Source organism: Hylobates moloch, unplaced genomic scaffold (genome assembly GCF_009828535.3).
Source record: "Hylobates moloch isolate HMO894 unplaced genomic scaffold, HMol_V3 SCAFFOLD_10, whole genome shotgun sequence".
Classification (NCBI taxonomy): Eukaryota; Metazoa; Chordata; class Mammalia; order Primates; family Hylobatidae; genus Hylobates; species Hylobates moloch.
This window is the reverse complement of record NW_026652285.1, coordinates 99,683,103-99,701,257: the sequence shown is the minus strand read 5'-3', so window position 1 is coordinate 99,701,257 and position 18,155 is coordinate 99,683,103. Positions and strand designations below refer to the sequence as shown.

Below are 18,155 nucleotides of genomic sequence, written 5' to 3'. Positions count from 1 at the left end.
CGCAGAAGACAGGAGCAAATGGCCAGTGAAAGCAGAAAGGTTGTTCACTTGGTAGAGGCATTAATTTTAGAGTGTTTATTTTTTATTATGAAAGGAATCATGATTGTAAAATAATTTGAATGCTATAAAAGGAAATAAACAGAAAATGAAGTTCACTCTGCACTCCCCACTCCCGCACCAGAGGTCCTGCCTTCCCCGCCTGGCATGCTGCCTTCCAGACCTCCTCCACGCACCCAAGCCCAAGTAATCTATATGCACAAATAGGAGGAGTTTTGGTTTTGTTATGTGTGTGTTGAGACAGGGTCTTGCTCTGTCGCCCAGGCTGGAGTGCCGTGGCACGATCATAGCTCGCTGCAGCCTCGACCTCCCTGGGCTTAAGTGACCCTCCCATCTCAACTTCCTGAATAGCTGGGACTACAGGCACACGCCACCACATCTGGCTAATTTTGTTTTGTTTTGTTTTTTGAGATGGAGTCTCGCTCTGTCGCCCAGGCTAGAGTGCAGTGGCACGATCTCGGCTCACTGCAAGCTCCGCCTCCCGGGTTCATGCCATTCTCCTGCCTCAGCCTCCCGAGTAGCTGGGACTACAGGGCCCGCCACCACGCCTGGCTAATTTTTTCTATTTTTTATTAGAGACGGGGTTTCACCGTGTTAGCCAGGATGGTCTTGATCTCCTGAACACGTGATCCGCCCACCTCGGCCTCCCACAGTGCTGGGATTACAGGCGTGAGCCACTGTGCCCGGCCTTTTTTTTTTTTTTATTTAAGATAGAGTCTTGCTTTGCCACCCAGGATGGGGTGCAGTGGTACGATCTTGGTTCACTGCAACATCTGCCTCCTGGGTTCAAGTGATTCTCCTGCCTCAGCCTCCTGAGTAGCTGGGATTACAGACGCCCCCCACCATGCTTGGCTAATTTTTCTATTTTTAGTAGAGATGGGGTTTCACCATGTTGGCCAGGCTGGTCTTGAACTCCTGACCTCAGGTGATCTGTCTACCTTGTGCTCCCAAAGTGCTGTGAACCACCGTGCTTGGCCAAACTTTTGTATTTTTTGTAGAGATGGGGTCTTGCTGTGTTGTCAGGCTGATCTCAAACTCCTGGGCTCAAGCGATTCACCTGCCTTAGTCTCCCAAAGTGCTGGGATTATAGGTGTGAGCCACTGCACCTGGCCAGAAAGCGTTTTTTTTTTTTTTTTTTTTTTTAATGAGATGATAGTCAACAGATGACTCTGTCACTTGCTTTCTTTCCCTAATGGAGCACGAGCCCTTTCCTTTTATTGGCACCTATCCAGATAGGTCCCTCCATCTTTTTTTTTTTTTTAAGGAGTCTCTCTCTGTCACCCAGGCTGGAGTGCAGTGGTGCAATCTCGACTCACTGAAACACCTGCCTTCCACCAAACTTCCAGGTTCAAGTGATTCTCCTGCTTCAGCCTCCTGAGTAGCTGGGCTTACAGGCGCCTGCCACCATGCCTGGCTGATTTTTGTATTTTTTAGTAGAGACAGGGTTTCGCCATGTTGCAGGCAGGTCTTGAACTCCTGACCTCAGGTGATCCACCCGCCTTGGCCTTGAAAAGTTCTGGGAGCCACCATGCCCGGTCCGCCTCCATCTTTTTACTTTTTACTGTCCTGGGTGAACCGATGTATACCGATCATTGCTAGAGATCACATTCAGCTGCTCCCCGTTATGGCCTCAGTGCACATTCGCCTTTGTGTCCTCCTGCGAATCGTTCTATGGGGGCAGATTCCTAGAGGTGGGAGCATCCAAGGACAGGACACCCACCCTCCGAAGTGGCTGTCCCCATTCCCGGCACCCCCAGCTCTGAGTGACATGGCCTGTTTTTGGACGTCCCCACCAGTGTGACTAGAGGAAATGGAGTCTTGGTTCTGTTTCCATTTGTTTGATTCTTGTCTATGGCCATTGCCTGCTTTCCCATCTGGAGGTTCACCCTTTCCAAGGCAGTTGGTTTTCACAGGAAATGTGGGGCTCTGGCCAGAAATGCAGCGCAGATGAGCGCGAGGAGCCTGTGCAAACAATTCCACATGCAGGAATTTGGGGCTTTGCAGCCACTCCCGCCTAGGGGAAGGATCGCGATGTAACAGCATCCCTGAGGACCTCAAGCTCCTGCTTGTCCTTCTCTTCCAGAAAAAACCGGGAAGATCCTGACGGAGTTCCTCCAGTTCTATGAAGACCAGTATGGCGTGGCTCTCTTCAACAGCATGCGCCATGAGATTGAGGGCACGGGGCTGCCGCAGGCCCAGCTGCTGTGGCGCAAGGTGAGAGGTGCCTGGAGGGCTCGGGTATGTTCTGCTACTTTTCGCCATATGTGGCCTCGGGGGAGTGACTTTACTTTTCTGGGCCTCAGTTTCTCATTGTTACTGTGATGGCCTCTAAGGGTCTCCCTAGCTTTTTTAAAAATTATTTTTTCTTTTTTGAGACAGTCTCGCTCTGTCACTCAGGCTGGAGTGCAGTGGCGCAATCTTAGCTCACTGCAACCTCCGCCTCCCAGGTTCAAGGCACTCTCCTGACTCAGCCTCCCGAGTAGCTGGGACCACAGGCATGCACCACCACGCCCAGCTAAGTTTTTATATTTTTAGTAGAGACGGGGTTTCACCATGTTGGCCAGGCTGGTCTCAAACTCCTGACCTCAAGCCATGTGACTGCCTCAGCCTCCCAAAATGCTGGGATTACAGGCAGGTGTGAGCCACCATGCGTGGCTTATTAATTTTTTTTTTTTTTGAGACTGGGTCTTGCTGTTGCCCAGGCTGGAGTGCAGTGGCGCAATCATGCCTCGCTGCAGCCTCAACCTTCCTGGCTCAAGTGATCCTTCCACCTTAGTCTCCCCAGTTGCTGGGACTACAGGTGCACACGATCACTCTAGGCTAATTTTTGCATTTTTTGTAGAGATGGGGTTTTGCTGTGTTGCCCAGGCTGATCTCAAACTCTTGGGCTCAAGTGATCCTCCAGCCTCAGTTCTCCAAAAGTGCTGGGATTACAGGCATGAGCCACCATGCCTAGCCTCCTTCCCACTTCTGAATAGGTGGGTATCCCAGGTCGTGTTGTTGAGACCCCTTCAGTCACCATGGATGACTTCTCCCAGCTCACCTCCTCCACCGTCAGAGCTGGGGCTCTAGAGTCTTGATAGTCTCCAATTCAAGGCAAGCTCCTCCAGTAAGAGCCTCAGTTTACTCATCTGTCAAATGGGATGAGAACACCTCCTTCACAGCGTGGTTGTGCCTGAAGCAGGGAAGGCGCTGTCACTGGCTTCATCATGAGCTGCTATGATATAAATAGTAGGATGCTGTTTGCTAAGGAAATATTTGTTGAGTGAGGGATTAGAAGCTGCCTGGCTCCACCCTGAGGGTCAGTATGGGCCAGAGGGGGCTGGCAAAGCCTTCTGGGAAGAGGAACCTGTGATTGACTCGGACACGGGGCCGGGCGTGGGACTCAAGAGATCCTCCCACCTTGGCCTCCCAAAGTGCTGGGATTACAGGCCTCAGCTGCTGCACCTGGCCAAGGCTGAGCCTTTAAGTGGCTCATTCAGGGCGGCGGAGGCCGGGCCAGCCCAGGGCCCTTTCTGCCGTGACTGCAACCTGGCTGGTGGAGGGAGGTCAGGACCGTGTGTTGGAGCTGCTCAGAGCATCACCTTTGCTTTTGGACCCAGAAAAGGTTGCCTCTTCCCCAGTGTCACGGTAACCTCTTGACCCTGTGGCAGCAGAGCGGCAGAGGGGCCTGGCTGTGGCCTGGCCTGGGTGTCTGGCAGGTGCGTATCTGTGTGGTAGGAAAGGAAAAGAAAGGAGGCCTTGGATGCAGCCCAGGTGAGCGGGGCCAGAATGGCTCCCCTGTCTGGAAAGAAATGTCATGGGCAGCCCAAGTCCCTATAATCCAAGACAAGTGGGCACTGGCTGAGGGCGTGAAGCATTTCCTCTGTGTGAGGCCTCATTTAAGTCTGGGGAGGCAGGAGTGCATATTTATTGTAGAAAAATAGCAACATGTAAGCAAGGAGAGTGAAATGAGATCACTCGCCCACAATCCCTGAAAAGCAGTATTTTTGGTCTCATTTTGCCACTCAGGAAACCGATCATCACAATGCAAAGTTACGATAACATCATAATACTAGAAATAATCAGTGGTGATCAAAACAACAGTGGTTTTTATTAGAAACAATAATAGAATACAAATAAAAATAGTGACAATAATGATAACATCATAATACAACAGAAATAAGAATAAAACAGCAGTTGTTTTTTTGTTTGTTTTTTGCTTTTTTGAGACGGAGTCTCACTCTGTTGCCCAGGCTGGAGTGCAGTGGCACAGTCTCGGCTCACTGCAACCTCCACCTCCCGGGTTCAAGCGATTCTCATACCTCAGCTTCCCCACTAGCTGGGATCACAGGCATCCACCACCACACCCGACTAATTTTTTATATTTTTATTAGAGACAGGGTTTCACCATGTTGGCCAGGCTGGTCTCGAACTCCTGACCTTAGGTGATCCGCCTGCCTCGGCCTCCCAAAGTGCTGGGATTACAGGTGTGAGCCACAGCGCCCGGCTAAAACAGCAGTTATCTTGTGCCCGCACTGTTTGCTCAGCCCCATGGCCCCACTCTGAGGGAGGGGCTATGATGATGCCCGCATCACAGATGTAGACATTGAGGCTCAGAGATGTGGAGCTACTTGTCCAGGATCTGGCGGTGGGTGGTGCCAACACAGGAGTCCCAGTTGTCTGACCTTGGGGCCTGTGCTCTCTCTGACTGAGGCATTGGAGAGCTTCGCAGAGTCTAAAATATTTTGCCTGGGCTGTCGAGTTCTGTTTCATTTCCTGCAGGCCTTCCAATTGAACACGACTCTGCCATTTGAAAGTCTTAAAAATAAAACCCAAACCCACAGCCAGCCACCCACTGCCAGCTCGCCAGGGTCTGGGGGCGGACTGGGTGGTGGGGGTTGTTGAGCCTGCTTGGGCCACAAGCCTGCTTCTGCACAGCCTCCTGCTGGGACTGGCCCTGTCCCGGAGTGCCCGTCCCTGTGTCCCGGGGCTCCTGCCCTAAGCAGGGATGAAGACAAAAACCAGAGGCCTGTTGCTGGGGAGTTATGAGAGCTCTGTCTGCTCTTTCTAGAAAAGACAGGGATTTGAGCTGGGTGTGGGCAGTTTATATATAGACGGCTGAGGGCAGCTCTGGCTTGGGCAAAGCCCACTGTGTGTGGGGGTGGTAGGGGAACCATTTTCTTTTCCTGTAAATATTTTTATCCCCGGTAGGAAGAAGCCTGCAGGTCCTATTGTGTGAGCACAATGGGCTCTCCTTCTCCAGGAGTGTTTTGTGTTTCCCCTTGAAGAGCAGCAGGGAGGGAGCTGGGGAGAGGGGGACATGGTGAAGGGGGCGGAGGGTCAAGAGGAGATGGGACTGCAGGGATGGGCCAGGGCAGAGCCAGGAAGCCAGGAAGGTGCAGGCATGATGGCAATCACCCTTTCCCCATGACTGCATCTGAGAAATGTTTCTTTTTGCAAAACGCACCTTATTTATTGTAGAACAAATAGAATTTGCAGAAGAACACTGTACTCCCCTGGGTTCCCTCCCATCCAAGACGAAGCCTCTTCCATTGTGGTCTATCTCCTTCCAGAAGCTTCCTGGTGCTTGTCTGCTCAGGACGCCTCGCACCTGGCCATAGCTTCCGCTTGGGCCTCCAACCCTGGTTTAAAGATCTCCCTTCTCCTTCCCCATCCCCAGATAAGTCAGTCCCTGAGGATTGGAGGCCGTCACAGACGCTGAGTCCTACCAGTAGTAGTCATGGCGGTCCTGTGTATTATGCACCTGCCTGTCAGGTGCCAACTCTTACTGTTCCCATTTTACAGATGAGGAAACTGATGCTCGAAGTGACTAGACACACTGTGAGTCGGCAGAGCTAGGGCTTTGTAGGAAGGTCCGGGTGTTTCTGCAGCCCACGTAGATCACCAGCCTGCCAGGATGCGGGTCAGACATCAAACACCCCCAGACAGAGGCCCCCCCCCCTCCCCCCCCCCCCCGCCATTTTTAGGGATGCGTCTCATCAGCCTTCAGAGCTGACAGGCTCTCTGGAGCCACCTTGTTCAAGTTGTCATTGCCCTGAGGGAAAACAGAAGCCTAGAGCTGGGGAGAGACTTGCCCAGGCACTGGGGCCCTCGCAGTCCTGGCCCCTGGGTGTGTCCCCTGTGCCTGGAGCGACCTCGGGGCACCAGTGCTGTAGCTGTAGGTGGTTGGGGAGTAACCATCTCCCCAGACCCTTCCAAGGTAGCTGGGATGGAGAGAGAGAGCCTGACTGTGGCCAGACCCTGCATCAGTGCCTGTCCTGGGTTCCAGTCCTGGCAGCACCGCCCTGCCTGGACCCTGGGTGAGCCCCTCCACGGCTCCGAGTCTCACTCCTCATCTGCAGAGTGGATGAGGTGCAGCCCGGCCTCGGAGGACTTGGGAGGACTTGGGGAGATCCAAAATGGAGGACATGCTAGGCAGGGGGTGCGCACACAGGCTCTGCTGGCTGGGCCATCAGCTTCATGGGGAGCACCCCCAACCCAGACCCGGGCCTCACTCCCCGCCCCCTCCTGCCCACAGGTGCCACTGGATGAGCGCGTCATCTTCTCGGGGAACCTCTTCCAGTACCAGGAGGACAGCAAGAAGTGGAGGAACCGCTTCAGCCTCGTGCCCCACAACTACGGGCTGGTGCTGTACGACAACAAAGTGGTGAGGCCTGGCCCCGGGCGCCACACTGAGCCTCCCTGCTTCCTCCATGTGTGCCCCCTCTCCCCACTCGGAAACTTAGGCCCCAGATGCCACCATCACAGCCTGCACGCAGTCACCAGGGCCAGAGCACAACCTCAGCCCCTCCCCTCCCCCAAACTGGGCTGCCCTGGGTGCCCTGTCTGCACAGCAGCTCATTCTTCATCTCTGGGGAATATCGCTGACTCGTTCTGTCCCTTATAACCAACTGTCACTTACTCCTCCCCATCCCTCCTGATCTCTCTTCAGTCCCTCCAGCTGGCTCCAGGGCGTTCCTCCTGCCACCTCCTTGTCACTGGGCTTCCTGCCTCTCCTCCAAACCCTCCCATCCTTGACAGCCACAGTGAGCTGTTGGAGGCACAATCTGGCCATTCCTTGCCGTGGCTTGGCCCTGCCCTGAGGGTGGGTAGGTGTCTGAGAAGGACACCCTGTGGGAGCATTGTGCCTTATCTTTTCCCGGAGCCCTCGGGGAAGCCCCACCTGGTTGAGCCACAGACCTGATTTCTTCAATTGCTCATTTCTCCAGAGCAGCCAGAAGGACAGGCCCGGGCCCTGTATTTCAGGGAAGATCAATGTTAGAGCAACATAAAGTCAAGAACAACCTCGTGCTCCAGAGTAGTGGTTCTCAACTGGTATCACCTGAAGGGCTTGCTGAAAGATACATTGCTGGGCTTTCCCCCAGAGTTTGATTCAGGCTGGGAGCCAAGATTTGCGTTTCTTTTTTTTTTTTGAGACGAAGTCTAGCTCTGTCACCAGGCTGGAGTGCAGTGGCGCCATCTCGGCTCACTGCAACCTCCACCTCCCTGGTTCAAGTGATTCTCCTGCCTCAGCCTCCCGAGTAGCTGGGACTACAGGCGTGCGCCACCATGCCCAGCTAATTTCTGTATTTTTAGTAGAGACTGGTTTTCACCATGTTGGCCCGGATGGTCTTGATCTCCTGACCTCATGATCTGCCCACCTTGGCCTCCCAAAGTGCTGAGATTACAGGCGTGAGCCACCGCACCTGGCCTGTAAAGATTTGCATTTCTAATAAGTTCTACGGTGGTGTTGAAGATTAGAGACCAGGTTTTGCAAATCAATGCCCTACAGGTTCTGAGCTACTTTCAGGAACTGTGTTGTATAGTGACACCTAGTGGCAGGGAGTAGCATGGTAGCTCTGCTGTATGAGCTATTCCATCAGAACTGCTTTGCCCCCTGCTACTGGTGTAAGTTTCTAGATCTAATTATCCTCCAGAGGATGCTTGTGTGATGTTCAGAACCTAGGAAATTGGTGGGGGCAGTTCAGGGTAATGGTCAAATACCCCAGGCTCTGGAGATAGATAGCCCTGGTTCATGTCCTACAGCTGCTACTTCCCAACTGTGTGAAGTTGTGGGTGATCCACCTTTTGGATTGGGAAAATTCTGTGAAATTAAGCATGCAATGCCCTTAGCACAGGGCCTGATATGTAAGAAATGCTTAACTAGTGGAGCTGCTGGGAACAGAGGCAATAGCAGCAGTAGCAACAGTAAGAACAACAACCTCGGCCAAGTTTGCTGAGTCCTTGTGGTGTGTCAGGCACTGCAGATTATCTCACTCAATCCTCACATGGCTCTGTGAGGCAGGAATGGTTATTACCCTGGTTTTGTTTTTATTTTAAAATGTTTTCCCCATCCTGAATATTCTTGATTCCCTGGTTTTATAGATGAAGAAGCTGGAGTTTAGGCATTTAAGAAATTTTATCCTCAGCATCACACAGACACTACCCAGTGAAGCCAGGAATTGAGCCCAGAGCTGGGGTCTAGGTTGCTGTGGATGCCACACTGCCCCAGTCACCACGATAGTGACATTCTCTCCCCTGTTCCTCTCTTGCCTCCTCTTCTTCCTTCCCCTTCTCCTCCCCACTTTGGGCCACACTGAGTAGGGCCTTGAAGCCTGGTGGGATTTGGGCTTGGCTGCACCCTTAACCCTCAGGGACCCTCTCTCTTGCCTCCCTCAGGCCTATGAGCGGCAGGTCCCACCACGAGCCGTCATCAACAGTGCAGGCTACAAAATCCTCACGTCCGTGGACCAATACCTGGAGCTCATTGGCAACTCCTTACCAGGTAAAGGAGTGCCCATCCCAGGCCACGATGCCCTGCACAGGCCTCTGGAACTGGCCAGGGGAGGGGTGGCCCTGAGCCCATTGCTTTCAGCTCCACATTTGCGGAGAGACCAACTAGGCTTAGAGCTGTGGATGGGGACCTTGCTGTTTGCCTTTCCCATCTCCCTAAGTCCTTGAGAGCCTCCTGGAAGATGTTCAGTGACCTTCACTCATAAACCTGTGGGTCAGCACTGTGTTCGTCAGGAGTTACTCTTCTTGGCATTCTGCTTTTGCTTCACCTTGGCTGAAATTCCCTAGAAGCCTTACAGAACAACACTGGCCTCTCTGATGATCCCTGGGAACTAGAGGGCAGGGGACATGCCTGCCTGGGGGGCAGGTCGTGCCCTAGGGACTTGAGAATAGAGTCATGCCTCCATTCTGTGGTGATGGAGGGCCTGGGCATTCCTGGATTCCAGCGGCACTCCTGGATTCCAGCGGCACTCCTGGATTCCAGCGGCATTCCTGGATTCCAGCGTGACTCTGTCTTTGTTTCACAGTGTCTGCTCGGGCGAGTCACTCCCCCCTCTGAATCTCAGCCTTTTCAGTGTCTACAAAGCACAGGCACCAAGAGGATTGCCCTCAGGGTGTTGTGTGGACCCTGGAGGGGTACAGGCCAACCCAGAGCCAGGGCAGAAAGAAGAATTGTTATTGTCATATCATTAACAACAGTGGCAGGGTCACAGCCCAGGACGAGTTATCTCACTGGATCTTACATATCCTTGAGAATGAAATCGAAGGAGGGAAAAATTCCTTTTGCTGTATTTTGTTCCTCCCCACATGCCTCCCTCCCCATGTGGACACTTAAGCCACACTTTGGCCTCCACAGCCGAAATTTGAAGGGAAACCCAAGAAGATAGTGCTTGACCCTTGAACCTGGGGGCTCTGACCTTGTGTTGTTTGTGCTTTACACAGAGTTTAAAACCTAACCCAAGAGTGAGGTGGATGTGACTTATTACCCACTGTAAGAAATGGGTCTACACAGATGCTGGACTCAGGTTTTGGGCTGAGGAGGACACAGCCAGAAAGAAGGCTGCTCCCGCCCCCCTGGCTCGCTGGTCACCCTGGGACAGGCTGGCCTTCTCTGGGCCTGAGCCTGACCTCAGAGCTGATGCCAAGGGATCAGTTCTCTGCCATCCTCTGGTGGAGGGCAACCACAGAGGGCAGCTGCTCAAAAGGCACTGTCTCCACAGGGACCACAGCAAAGTCGGGCAGTGCCCCCATCCTCAAGTGCCCCACACAGTTCCCACTCATCCTCTGGCATCCTTATGCGCGTCACTACTACTTCTGCATGATGACGGAAGCCGAGCAGGACAAGTGGCAGGCTGTGCTGCAGGACTGCATCCGGCACTGCAACAATGGTGAGTGGCCTGTGGGTGCAGGGGCGGTGGGAGAGAGGGGCAGGACCTGGGTTATTGCTGAATGGTGACACCTAGTGGCTGAGTATGGTGTGGCAACCCTGCTCTACAGGCTGTTCTAATTTCCCTTCTGGGGTTATAAGAAACCATGTAATACCACCCTTAGTCTTCTTCCTTGATGAAAACAGTTTTGTGCTGCTCAGGAAAGAAGTAGGAAATTATTCAAAGAGGGGTGTGGTTGTTGAGCCCTTGGACCCTGAGTCACAAAGTCACAATCCTGATTCTGCCATTTTCCAGCTATGTGACCTTAGGGGACTGACTTACCTCTTGGAGGCTGTGTAAAGTGGGATAATGCCTTGTGTGTCTTAGCGGGGTTATGAGGATTCACAGAGTCTGCTTCATGCTTGGTAAAGATTTTTTTTTTATTATATCTTTTTTTTTTTTTTTTTTTTTTTTAAACCACCAACCTGCAGGGTGATTTGGAAACTTCACTGCCTCCCTCAGGGCCTCATTGCTCTCATCTGTAAACTTATGGGGTGACTCTTCCAGCTCACTCATTTATTCAACAAACATTTTTAGTGTCTACTCTGATTTTAGTGTCTACTCAGATTTAGGCACTAGGGGTGCAATAAGGGAGCAAGAAACATTGCCTGCCCTCCTACAATTGGCAGTCTGGTAGGGGAGACAGATGATGGACAGAAGAGGATGCCGGGATAATGGCTTACAGCTGTGCTGGGTGCTGGGTGGAGCCATCCCGGGAGCCGTGAGGGTGTGTGTGTGTTGGGGGAGCGGTTGATCAGGGCAGGCTCCCTTGAGGAGGTTATGGTTCAGCTTCAGCAGAGACCTGAAGGAGAAGTCCCAGACCTGAAGGAGGAGATGCCAGCAGTCCCAGGGTCCCTCACATCCTGCACAGAGGAGAGGGGATGAGTGTTCCAGGCAGAGGTAGGCAGTCAGCATGAAGGGAGACCCACAGGTGGTAGGGGTAGGCCCGGAGGAGGAACTGCACGAGGCCCTGAAGCAGGGAGGGGGTGACCTGAAAGGGGCTGGAGGGAGGCCTCTGGGTCAGGTCTGGAAGAGCCTTGAAGGCCTCTAAGGAATTTGAACAGAAAGGCTGAGGATGGTCTTCCAAGGTGAGGGTGGGTCCCTGGGGGTCTTTCTGCCCCTGAGGAAGGAACAACCCAGTCTTGGACACTGAACTGCTTCCAGGTGATCTGGCCTGAGGGAAGCTCCTGCCCCCGCCCCACCCTTGGGCGCAGTGCCACATGGTGCAGAGGTGGAAGGTTGCAGGGGACCGAGTGGGCACCAGTGGCCTCTGGGCTGCTGCTGCGGGACTCAGCTCACCCCACCCCTCCTGCTCGCCTCTCCAGAGCCACCTCTGCCTTGTCTGGAATCTGCCAAGCAGGAGGAACCAGGTCTTCTGTCAGGCCAGCCCCTGCCACCTGGGCCCAGCTGCCTACAAAGGGCCTCCTGTTCCCAGGTCTCGGGGACTGTGGGCTGGGACTGGGTGGAGGCACTCAAGGCTCTGGCTGCCTGGCCCAGGGCCCTCCCGCCTCCCCAGCCCCTGGCCTGGTGCCATCTCTCCAGGTTTCCAAGGCTAACGGCTGACCTGGCCTGGCAGGGTAGGTGACCTGCGCCAGATAGGGAAGGGATGGGCACAGAACAAGGTGGGGAACGGCCACCGCAGTCCCCCATGTGTGCAGTGGAGATGATGATAAACTTGAGCTCGAGAGATGATTGGGAAGAGCTGGTCTGGGTGGGGCACTTGGCCGTGAGCCTGGCACGCACAGTGAGCACTCAGCGGGAAGGCCATGGGGGAGTTCTTGGTTCTAGGGTGCAGTAGACCAGAGGGAGGCCCAGGAGAGCTGCTGGGCCAGGGAATGAAGGGGTGTCCCATGCCAGGAAGGTGTCCTGCCGGGTGGCCCCTTCTTCCCAGGGCGGGAGCTGATGAGTCTGGTTTCAGGCCTTCCTTCCACCCCACGGACTGTGAGAAAGTTCTCTGCTTCCTCCGTCTTGGAGGCTGGGCTTGGAATTTGTGGAGCCTGGAATTGCTCACTCCGGGGGCTGCCAGGAAGTTGGGGGTGGGGGGAAGGAGGCCAATCTGGGCGGACACCAGCGGTCCCAGGGACCCCTTCACATCCTGCATTCCTGGAGCAGCTGGGGGTGGCAGGAGGCAGCTGGGGCACTGGCTGTGCCGGGTCCTCAGTGTTGGCCTGGGGTGCAGAGGTCAAGGCTTCTTCCTGTCTGACCGCGGTCCCCCTCTGTCTGCTGTCTGGGAGTGAGGAATGCAGTTTCCTTTCTTGGAAGGTCTCCAGGTCTGGCTAGAGTCAGCTGGTCCTGGGTTCAAGCCCCGCTCTGCCGTCCACTAGCTGAGTAGCCTTGAGCAGTAACTGCCTCTCTGAGCCTCAGTTCTTTCCCTGGGAAAAGTAGGGCACAGTGAGCTGAGGATTCAACGAGCTGATGTGTGTGCAGCCTCAGCCAGGGCTGGGGCCTCAGTTTCCCAAGACTGCCATAGCGAATACCACAGACCGGGCGGCTACACAGCAGAAATCTGTTCTCTCCCAGCTGGAGGTCTGAGTCGAGGTCAAGGTGTCAGCAGGGCTGGTTTCTCCGAGACCTCTCTCCTTGGCTGGTGGCCAGCTACCTTCTCCCTGAGTCCTCACAGGGTCATGCCTCTGTGTGCCTGTGTTTTCTCTTCTTTCAAGAAGAAATGTACTTTTCTTTTTCTTTTTTCTTCTTTTTTGAGACAGAGTCTTGTTCTGTTGCCCAGGCTGGAGTGCAGTGGTGCAGTCTCGGCTCACTGCAACCTCCACCTCCCAGGTTCAAGTGATTCTCCTGCCTCAGCCTCCCGAGTAGCTGGGACTACAGGTGTGTGCCACCACACCTGGCTAACTTTTTGTAGCCAGAATGGTCTTGATCTCCTGATCTTGGGATCCTGCCGCCTAGGCATCCCAAAGTGCTGGGATTACAGGCGTGAGCCACCGTGCCCAGCCAAAATGTACTGTTCTTTTAAGGGCACTAGTTGTATTGGCTTTGGTCCCATCCTCATCTCCTCCATTTAACTTACTTCTTTAACACTCTGGGACCAAGGGCAGGTGTGGTGGCTCAGGCCTGTAATCTCAGCACTTTGGGAGGCTGAGGTGGGTGGATCTCTTGAGGTCAAGAGTTTGAGACCAACCTGGCCAACATGGTGAAATCCCATCTCTACTAAAAATACAAAAATTAGCTGGACATGGTGGCGGGTGCCTATAGTCCCAGCTACTCGGGAGCCTGAGGCGGGAGAATGGCTTGAACCTGGGAGGCGGAGGCTGCAGTGAGCCAAGATTGCACCACTGAACTCCAGCCTGGGTGACAGAGTGAGACTCTAATCAGGAAAAAAAAAAAAAAAAAAAAAAAAGACCCTGGGTCCAAATACAATCATGTTCTGGGGTACTGGGGGTTAGGACTCCAGCATATGAATTTGGGGGGTGTGGAGACACTTCAGCCCCTAAGAGCTGGCCTCACGGGAAGAGCTCAGGAGGGGTGACCCTGAAACTTGTCACACTCAGCGGCTGGGTGTGCAGAAAGAGAGAATCCCAAGGGTCAAGGCTGGCCGGCCTCCCTCCCGCTGTCCCGGTCCTGACTTGGTGCGCGCAGGATGAAAATTCCCTCTACCTGTGGCAGAGCCTGCAGGTAACACACTGTCCAGATTTTCTAGTCAAAACTTGGTTTCTAGGAGACCATGCCCTTCTGAGAGGCAGGTGGGTTGGCAGGGTGGCAGGGGGACCTCCTCCCCTGGCCCAGGTGGGCAGCCCCCACCCAGGGCTCTGCATGCTGCTCTGGCTGGAACATCCCTGCCCTGCTCCTGTCACTCCTGCCTGACTTCAGGTCCCTGAAATGCAGGAGTGATACTCCCACAGGGCCCCGTCCCCATCCAGGCAGCTGCGCTGTAGGGATGAGGGCTGGGCCTCCCCCTGCTCAGCTCCCTTGCGGCTCTGACAGGCAGTGATTTCTGTGGTCAGCTGGGTGTGGGGAGGGGAGGGATCCAGAGAGGGGCTTTTTCTCTGCCGGTGGTGACTCAGCCCATAGTCATGGCGGTGGGAGCCTTGGGTTTCTGATGCACAGGCTTCCGTTTCCCCTTCCTGGGCTCTGGGGATGCGGCGGTCAGAGGCACGCGGCCAGGGGAGTCCGCCTGCTGCCTGGCTCGACGGTGTTTAACCACCTTCTTACCCCAAGTCAGATTTTGCAACTTCCTGCCAATTGCCTCCCGGGCACTGAATCTGGAGGTCCACGCCTCACTCAGGGGTTCACCTCGCTGGCGTTTGGGCCACTGACAGCACCAACAATGACAAAAATTCAGAAATGGTGTTTTTCTAGCTGTTATTAATAGTAAACCCTTCCATTCTTTTTTCTTTCTTTCTTTTTTCTTTGAGACAGAGTCTCACTCTGTCGCCCAGGCTAGAGTGCAGTGGCGCAATCTCTGCTCACTGCAACCTCTGCCTCCTGGGTTCAAGCGATTCTCCTGCCTCAGCCTCCCTAGTAGCTGGGATTACAGGCGCCTGCCACCACACCCAGCTAATTTTTGTATTTTTAGTAGAGATGGGGTTTCGTCATGTTAGCCAGGCTGGTCTCGAACTCCTGACCTCAAGTGATTTCCCTTACCTCAGCCTCCCAAAGTACTGGGATTGCAGGCGTGAGCCACTGCACCCGGCTTCGTTATTTAACAAAGTTTTTCAAGCATCTGTGCCAGGTACTGACCTGGACTCAGCAGTGAACAGGACAGACACCGGGCCCAGTGGGGCAGGCAGCTGGCTCCTCAGTTATTGATAAAAAGTGTGGTGCAGGGCAGTGCTGGGCCCTGATCTCCTATCCCTACACTGTGGCCCAGGGAGCCCCACAGTGGACCTGTGAGGCCATTGTTCCATTGTTCGGAAGAGGAAACAGGCCGTTTGGGGTTCAGTGATCTAGAACCAGGCTCTGCAACCTATGGCCTATGGGCCCAGATCAGCCAATCACCTGTTTCTGTCAACAAAGTTTATTGGAGCAGAGGCATGCTCATTTGTTTCTGGATGGTCCATGGCTCTTTTTGTGCTGCGACTGTAGAGGCGAGCATTGTGGGAGGGGTTTTATGGCCTGCCTGCCGGGCTGAGAATATCTACTGCCTAGCCTGTTCCAGGCAAAGTTCAAAGGGCCCTGATCCAGCAGTAAGGGAGGAACCGGGGCTCGAACGAGGGTCTCTGGGTGCCTCTAGGGCCATTCTGGGTGGCTGCTCATGGGACGGGAACTTCTAGTCCTGGCTCTGCCACTCCCTGCCCTGTGACCCTGGGCCCGTGGCCTGGCCTCTAACCAGTTGTCTCTTCATCTGTAATCATCTGTAAAGCAATAAGGCAAATGATAGTGCCCAGGTCTTGGGGTGGTTGGGAGGATTTCAGGAGCTAAGGAGGAGGCAAGGGGGGTGCCTCGTTGCTGTTGGTGGTGGGGTCATTACTGCTGTTGCCTATCAGATACAACCATGACTGCTCTGATGACGAGGGGAGTGAGGGTCCCAGCTGCCCCTCCTGAGGTGCATGCCGTGTGTGTGTGGGGGGGTTCTGGTCAGTTGTCAGTTGGTCGTGGTAGAGGCCGCTGGGCCATGTGCTGACCTCCTCTCTGCCTCCGTCTCCTGGGCAGGAATCCCCGAGGACTCCAAGGTGGAGGGCCCCGCGTTCACAGATGCCATCCGCATGTACCGACAGTCCAAGGAGCTTTACGGCACCTGGGAGATGCTGTGTGGGAATGAGGTGCAGGTGAGGCCAGACAGGCTGGTGAGGAAACCTCGGAAGTCACCTGAGGACCCAGCAGGGGAGGGAAGGGGGCGGGGTACAGAGATGGGGCTCTGGGGCGCTGCCGGTTTGGAAGGAGATGACGTGCTTAGATTTGGACAAGTGCAGGGCCAGTGGCCGTGGAGATACTCGCTGTCTTATTCATCACTTACTGGGCATCTGAGCACTTACCCTGGACGAGACACTGGGGTGCAGCTGGGAACGATGTGGACACATCCCTGGCCCTCAGGGAGCTCTCTGTCTAGCAGGAGAAACAGACATTTGGCAAATAAATGTACACTTCCATGTGCAGGCAAAGCAGGGAGGGAGTATGGTACTCTAGGTAGGGAAGGCAGCCTGTGCAGAGGCCCTGGGGCTGGCCCTTGAGTCTGAGGATCCTACAGGACACCCAGGCAGATCAGTTGGGACCTGTGGGAATGAAGCTCAGGAGAGAGGGCAGCGGGGAGGGTGAAGCAATGGGCCAGTCACGGAGGAGGTGGGGGCTGGAGCGGCCCGGCTTGTGGGAATGCAGAGAGAAACAGGCCAGCTGAGCGCTCTCCAGCCCCTGGCCTGGCTTGTGCCTCCTCAACCTAGATCCTGAGCAACCTGGTGATGGAGGAGCTGGGCCCCGAGCTGAAGGCAGAGCTCGGCCCGCGGCTGAAGGGGAAACCGCAGGAGCGGCAGCGGCAGTGGATCCAGGTGGGTGGGCCTGGGGCCCTGGAGTGGGGATGGGACCTGCAGCTGGTGCGGTGCCCTCAGCCCTGGTGCTGATTCAGCTGCTCTGCCCACAGATCTCGGATGCTGTGTACCGCATGGTGTACGAGAAGGCCAAGGCGCGCTTCGAAGAGGTGCTGTCCAAGGTGCAGCAGGTGCAGCCGGCCATGCAGGCCATCATCCGAACCGACATGGACCAAATTATCACCTCCAAGGAGCACCTTGCCAGCAAGATCCGAGGTAGGCAGCCACCCCCATGCTCAACGGGCCCTCCAGGGGCCAAGGTGGACTTTCTTTTTATTTCATGATCCATGTAAATTTCACAACAATGACTTGCTCATTGATCATTTGTAAGAATTAGAGTCAAATCTGCACTGTGGTACTCCAACCCCTGTGAGTTGTTTTGTGGCTATTATTTCTATAAGCCCAGAACTTGAAGAGAAAAATTTTTGTTCTGGAGGTTCAAGCCTTCTTTTCATCTCTGACTCGTCACAGATTTTTACCATGTGTCATTTTAAAGTACATCTACGTTCAGCAAGTATAGCTTTCCCAGGTCAGTTTATTCTGTCACCCAGGCTGGAATGCAGTGGTGCGATCTCCGCTCACCACAACCGCCGCCTCGCGGGTTCAAACAATTCTCCTGCCTCAGCCTCCTGAGTAGCTGGGACTACAGGCGCACGCGCGCCACCACGCCCGGCTAATTTTTGTATATTTAGTAGTGATGGGGTTTCACCATGTTGGCCAGGCTGATGTTGAACTCCTGACCTCGTGATCTGCCTGCCTTGGCCTCCCAAAGTGCTAGGATTACAGGCATGAGCCACTGTGCCCAGCCCGTATGCCTTTCTCTTCCCAGCAAGATGGGATCCTTTCACCAGCTTGGTCCCCATAACACATCTGCAGAGCTCAGTTTTAGCAATTGTCACTTTCCCATGGGACGTTCTTTTTATTTTATTTTATTTATTTCATTTTATTTTATTTGAGACAGGGTCTCACTCTGTCACCCAGGCTACAGTGCAATGGCACGACCTTGGCTCACTGCAGTCTCTACCATCCTCCCACTTCAACCCCCCAAGTAGCTGGGACTACAGGCATGTGCCACCATGCCCAGCACATTTTTGTATTTTTTGTAGAGACAGGGTTTTGCCATGTTGCCCAGGCTGGTCTCAAATGCCTGAGCTCAAGCAATCCACCCACCTTGGCTTCCCAAAGTGCTAGGATTACAGATGTGAGCAACTGTGCCCAGCCATTATTATTATTATTATTATTATTTTATTTTGAGATGGAGTCTTGATCTGTTGCCCAGGCTGGAGTGCAGTGGTGTGATCTTGGCTCACTGCAAGCCCCACCTCCCGGGTTCACGCCATTCTCCTGCCTCAGCCTCCCGAGTAGCTGGGACTACAGGCGCCCGCCACCATGCCTACCTAATTTTTTGTATTTTTAGTAGAGA

General features: G+C 54.2%; 1 protein-coding gene across 1 annotated transcript in view; it reads left to right on the top strand.

Moving 5' to 3' along the window:
- NIBAN2 (niban apoptosis regulator 2) overlaps positions 1 to 18,155 on the top strand; it is a 63,287-nt gene that overhangs the window by 34,833 nt on the left and 10,299 nt on the right. The window contains exons 2-8 of the mRNA XM_032165182.2: positions 2,141 to 2,271; positions 6,578 to 6,706; positions 8,719 to 8,824; positions 10,053 to 10,220; positions 15,864 to 15,979; positions 16,589 to 16,693; positions 16,786 to 16,948. Coding sequence (XP_032021073.1) covers positions 2,141 to 2,271; positions 6,578 to 6,706; positions 8,719 to 8,824; positions 10,053 to 10,220; positions 15,864 to 15,979; positions 16,589 to 16,693; positions 16,786 to 16,948 — 918 coding nt within the window. The remainder of the gene's footprint in view (positions 1 to 2,140; positions 2,272 to 6,577; positions 6,707 to 8,718; positions 8,825 to 10,052; positions 10,221 to 15,863; positions 15,980 to 16,588; positions 16,694 to 16,785; positions 16,949 to 18,155) is intronic.